This window comes from Pundamilia nyererei, unplaced genomic scaffold (genome assembly GCF_000239375.1).
Source record: "Pundamilia nyererei isolate P.nyererei 1_Seehausen unplaced genomic scaffold, PunNye1.0 scaffold00220, whole genome shotgun sequence".
Taxonomy (NCBI): Eukaryota; Metazoa; Chordata; class Actinopteri; order Cichliformes; family Cichlidae; genus Pundamilia; species Pundamilia nyererei.
In genome coordinates, this window is record NW_005187621.1 from 946,567 (window position 1) to 951,177 (window position 4,611).

Sequence of the window (4,611 nt, forward strand, 5' to 3'; positions counted from 1 at the left end):
AAAATATTTATAACATTAAATTCCAATTGCATACAAGAAAATCCTGCTTTGAAGATCCTGGATAAACATGATGTAATGGATGAAAGTACCTCTGTGTTTGGGGATATAAAAAACCAAAAAGCCCAAACAGGTCTGGAGTCATTACTGCTGAGTTTTCCAAATGTGTTTTTGGTGCTTGGAGCACCTCAGGGCGATTTAGTGTTGGGGCCGACGCCTCTACAGCTCCAGGTAAATATGGATAACACGCTCTACAGGCCAGAGGAAAAACATGTGAATCTGATTTAGCAATGAACTCTCCCTGTAAGTGACGATCCCCTGACGATGTTGCCTACATCCTGTCTAAAATGCCCATTGGACTTGTCTCGTGCTGCAGCATGCTGGAGTACGACAGCGAGAACCTGAACTCCGAGGAGATCTACAGCTCGCTGCGCGGTGTCACCGAGGCCATCCAGAACTTCAGCTTCCGCAGCCAGGAGGACCTGGTGGAACCGCTGAGGCGGGACGGGAAGAAGGATGGCGTTATGGTGAGGAGTTACAGGGAGGAACCAGAGGGCAGATAACTGAAATAACTGTTAAACATATTCAAATACAGATGATTTTTTTTTGGGTTGTTTTTTTTTTTTTGGTCAAAAAGAAAGAAAAAAAAAGATTATTTTATTTTGGAGTAAAGACTCAGAATAACTCATCTGCTCTGGTGTCACTGAATCTTAGACTGGAGGCGGGGCTTCCTCGGACTCCGAACCTCGTCCCAGCGGTGATGCAGTGGAGGGCGGGCGCACTGCCCTGGACAACAAGACCTCTCTGCTGAACACGCCGTCTCCTCGATCCTTCGCCGGCCCGCGCTTCAGAGAGTACAACCCATACAACTACACGGACGGCATCAGTACGATGGATAAAGCTGCGCTGAAGGAGGCGCTGTACGAGGACGCTGTGGAGCAGCTGCGAGAAGGTGGGACCTTAGGACAAAAGCTGTGCAGGAGTGTGTGTCCTGCTGCGTCGGTAAAGATTCAGTTTTTCTGTCTTTCCCGTCCCACTCTGCAGGCCGCCGGCAGGAAAGTGTGGAAAACAAGATCCTGAACCCCAAAGGTTTCCCAGGTAAACTCACCAGAAAACCTCAGAGGTGAACAAATTATTTATTTGATCTTTGTTCTCACTTTTTTTTAAAAACTACCTCTTTCCCCTCCACCTACAGCCGGGGCTGCTGAGCAGCTGGAGCTGGTCGGAGAGCTGCTGAAGGAGCTCTCCCAGGGCCAGGCAGGGGAGCGGGGCCCTGAGGAGCGCCGGGGGACCCTGCTGGAGATGCTGAAGGTGGCCCGGGAGGACAGCTTGGTGGTGTGGGAAGAGCACTTTAAGACCATGCTGCTGCTCCTGCTCGAAACGCTGGGAGACAAAGACGTGAGGACGCGAGGCTTCCGTTGTTTTTGATTTTTTTTCCCCACTGCTGTAAATGTCCTGTGAGTGACTCGTTTCCTCTCGCTGTCCCAGCACACAATCCGGGCACTCGCCCTGCGAGTCCTAAAGGAGATTCTGAGGAACCAGCCCGCCCGCTTCAAGAACTACGCCGAGCTCACCATCATGAAGATGCTGGAGGCCCACAAAGACTCGCACAAGGAGGTGAGGATGAAAAAGAAACCAGAGGCCACTCCTCCGGTCTTCCTGTGATTCTGACCCTCATGGCGCTCCTTTCTTCTTTTGAAGGTGGTGCGGGCGGCCGAGGAGGCGGCCTCCACGCTGGCGGGCTCCATCCACCCCGAGCAGTGCATCAAGGTGCTCTGCCCCATCGTGCAGACGGCCGACTACCCCATCAACCTGGCCGCCATCAAGATGCAGACGAGAGCCATCGAACGCATCACCAGAGAGCCGCTGCACCAGCTGCTGCCCGACATCATCCCCGGACTCCTGCAGGTTTTTCATTCTTTAAATTTGTAGATGCTTTAACTGCTCATAAACACGCAAGATTAGCTCATGTTACGGACTTGTATCCACCATTTGGGCTCAGGATGCAGGCTGTGTGAACTGAAATGTATTTAATGTTTGAGTAAATGAAAACACTTAAAAATGGTTAAACTGTGTTATTACAAACACAAGAATACAATATGGTTAAAATCCAGAGACTTGTACAGGTAAGATAACCGTGCAGCACACGAATAGACCGAGACTGCCTTTAGACAGTTTTTTATACTGAAATAAAACTAGTGTCAGTAGCACTCGTGTGTTTCATGTTGTACCTGAAAAGACTGAATTTAGACACATATTGAAATATCTTTTTAATTTCCTCTGCCGTATGATCAGCTTTATCCCAGAAATTATTCACACAGTCATCGGTGAGATAAACTCTTTTTTGTTTCAATTGTGTTGATATCAGTCTCTCCTTCTGCTGTTTCAGGGCTACGACAACACTGAGAGCAGCGTGAGGAAGGCCAGCGTCTTCTGCCTGGTGGCCATCTACTCTGTGATCGGAGAGGAGCTGAAGCCTTACCTGGCTCAGCTGACCGGCAGCAAGGTATTTCAGACCACACAGCTGAAACGGCATCCTACACGTAGAGACGATTCACCGCAGAAATATTACGTCTTTAAAAGTACAGTGAAAGGGCTTTTGCAATCGTGCAGTTTGCCTGTTTTTCCCCTCTTTTAAATTCACTATTTTTGTGAGTAAAATTTTTTTTGTAAGTTTGACAAAAGTTTTTAATTTTTACATTTTTTCTTAATAATATTCAATTTTTGACAGATATTTGCTCTTTTTTCATAATTTTGACAATTTTTTCTAGTAAATCTTTCTCACAAATTTATCAACAATCTTCTCATAAATTTCTCTGTTTAACAGTATTTTTCTTGCATTTTTATATTTTTTTCTCATAAATTTCCCAGTGTTTTTTTTTCTTAATTGTGAACTAACCTAAACTGTGTTTACCTGTTTGAATGTTGTCATATAAATCAAGTTTTGTTACAACAACTTAACTTTAGTATAGTGTTTAAAGAGCAGTTTTAGATTATCTGCAGAGCTCTTGGAGTCCTCTGACCGCGCCGCTGTTTTCCTCCTGCAGATGAAGCTGCTGAACCTGTACATCAAGCGGGCGCAGACCTCCACCAGCAACAGCAGCAGCTCCTCCGACATCTCCTCCTACTAACTCCTGCAGCTTCCATCCTCGCAGACACGCTTATAAACGGTTTCATTCCATCAGCCGGTGATCGACCTGAGGGGCGACGTCACCACCAGTGGGATCATCATCAGTTTCTTTGTAGGACCAGGTGCCTGGCACCTCATCTTCTTGACCAGCTTCTGTTTCCCAAACCATCTTCCATCTCATTCCTTCAGCTGCTGATGGAGCTGAAGTCCCTGAGGAGCTCATGCTGTCACCGCTCCAGTTTCATGTCCATCATCCATAAAGTTCAGCTCGTTTTTTGGAGGTAGGGTGACCCTGGCTTTTGAGACGTTTCATGAAGATCCACCACTAGATGCATTAGCCTTAAGACTTCATCTTCCATCTTCCAGTATGGAAATGATCAATTTTTAAAGGCCGTGTGCCTGAAACCAAGATCTCCTCTTCCTCATCTCATCATCGTCATCTTTAATCTCCTGGATGTGAGGTGCAGTTTGAAGCCGAGGAGATCGTGGAACCATGAAGGACCTGAAGAGGAGAGTTTTTGCAGTGTAGCTTCCTCCTTCTGTCAGTATTTTTATTCCTTTTTAGTACCTTTAATCCACTTCCTGGACACTGTTTTGCTTTGACACATCAAACCTTTTATTGAATGTAAAGAGCTTTGAGTGAGCGCGAGTCTCCTTCGTGAACTACTGCCTCATCGATGGGACGTTTTCCAGTTTTTAACATTTGAATGAGTTGTTACAGAAAGTAGCACTACGGTCTTTAAAAGGCTGAATCCCAGAGATAATCGAAAGATCAACGCAAGCTTTATTTTGAAAATGGGCTCATGCCTCTGTGAGTGCGATGGGAGAATCGACGGGGTTGCACTCAGTCCTGGAATAATCTATTTCAAAAGATGTGAAGCTCGTCTCAGTTTACAGTGATTGATCATTTGGCTGGCCAATGATTTTAAGCACTACAGATCAGCAAAGTTTTATTGTTCTGGGCCCGAGAACCAGCAGAAAACAGCAGTGTTTATATTTAAAAGTCATTTTTTAAGGTGTGAAAAAGAAGGAACAAATTATTTCTGTTTTTGTGGCACTCATCAGTTAGATTTCCATTTAATAGTCAAGGCTAAATATTTCACCTCACAGATCACAGTTTTCTACCTGAATTGGAAAAAAAATGTCAAATTGAAACGGCCGTGTTTTTAGATGAAGAACTTGTGACTGAGAGTTATTTTGAAATCACAGGTTTGCTTTAGTTAGCTGTCTAAATGAGCTGTTGGAGATGAGGTGGAGGTTTGAAAGAGACAGACCACACACACAGATTTAATATTCAGTGTTGGAAATTAGATTTGTCCTACATGCGCGTGAACAGCACTTTCTTGTATACGGGACTTTCACAATAAAAGCTTTAGCAGCAGCAGGGTAAATTTCAGCTGATTAAACAGCTTACAGAAGCATGTTGAAGAGCTGATCGTAGGATTTAAGTAAGCTTAACTTTAGTTTAGGAAGTTTTGAAATTT

At 45.0% G+C, this 4,611-nt stretch overlaps 1 protein-coding gene across 1 annotated transcript; it reads left to right on the forward strand.

Annotated features, from left to right (window-relative positions):
* The first annotated feature begins 344 nt into the window (after window positions 1–344).
* On the forward strand, window positions 345–4,605 carry LOC106456438 (CLIP-associating protein 1-B-like). Its single transcript, XM_013914727.1, has 8 exons — window positions 345–524; window positions 712–949; window positions 1,042–1,095; window positions 1,193–1,395; window positions 1,486–1,614; window positions 1,699–1,905; window positions 2,387–2,503; window positions 3,045–4,605. Exons 1-8 carry the CDS (start codon window positions 345–347, stop codon window positions 3,126–3,128), a joined length of 1,212 nt encoding a protein of 403 aa, XP_013770181.1. The 3' UTR covers window positions 3,129–4,605.
* Window positions 4,606–4,611: the final 6 nt, after the last annotated feature.

What these genes read in the sequence shown, in the direction of transcription:
- LOC106456438 (XM_013914727.1), top strand. Translation starts at nt 345, where the DNA reads ATGCCCATTGGACTTGTCTCGTGCTGCAGCATGCTGGAGTACGACAGC. An exon ending in GAACCCCAAAGGTTTCCCAG is followed by an intron (nt 1,096 to 1,192) that starts GTAAACTCACCA and finishes CTCCACCTACAG; the next exon opens with CCGGGGCTGCTGAGCAGCTG. An exon ending in ACAAAGACTCGCACAAGGAG is followed by an intron (nt 1,615 to 1,698) that starts GTGAGGATGAAA and finishes CTTCTTTTGAAG; the next exon opens with GTGGTGCGGGCGGCCGAGGA.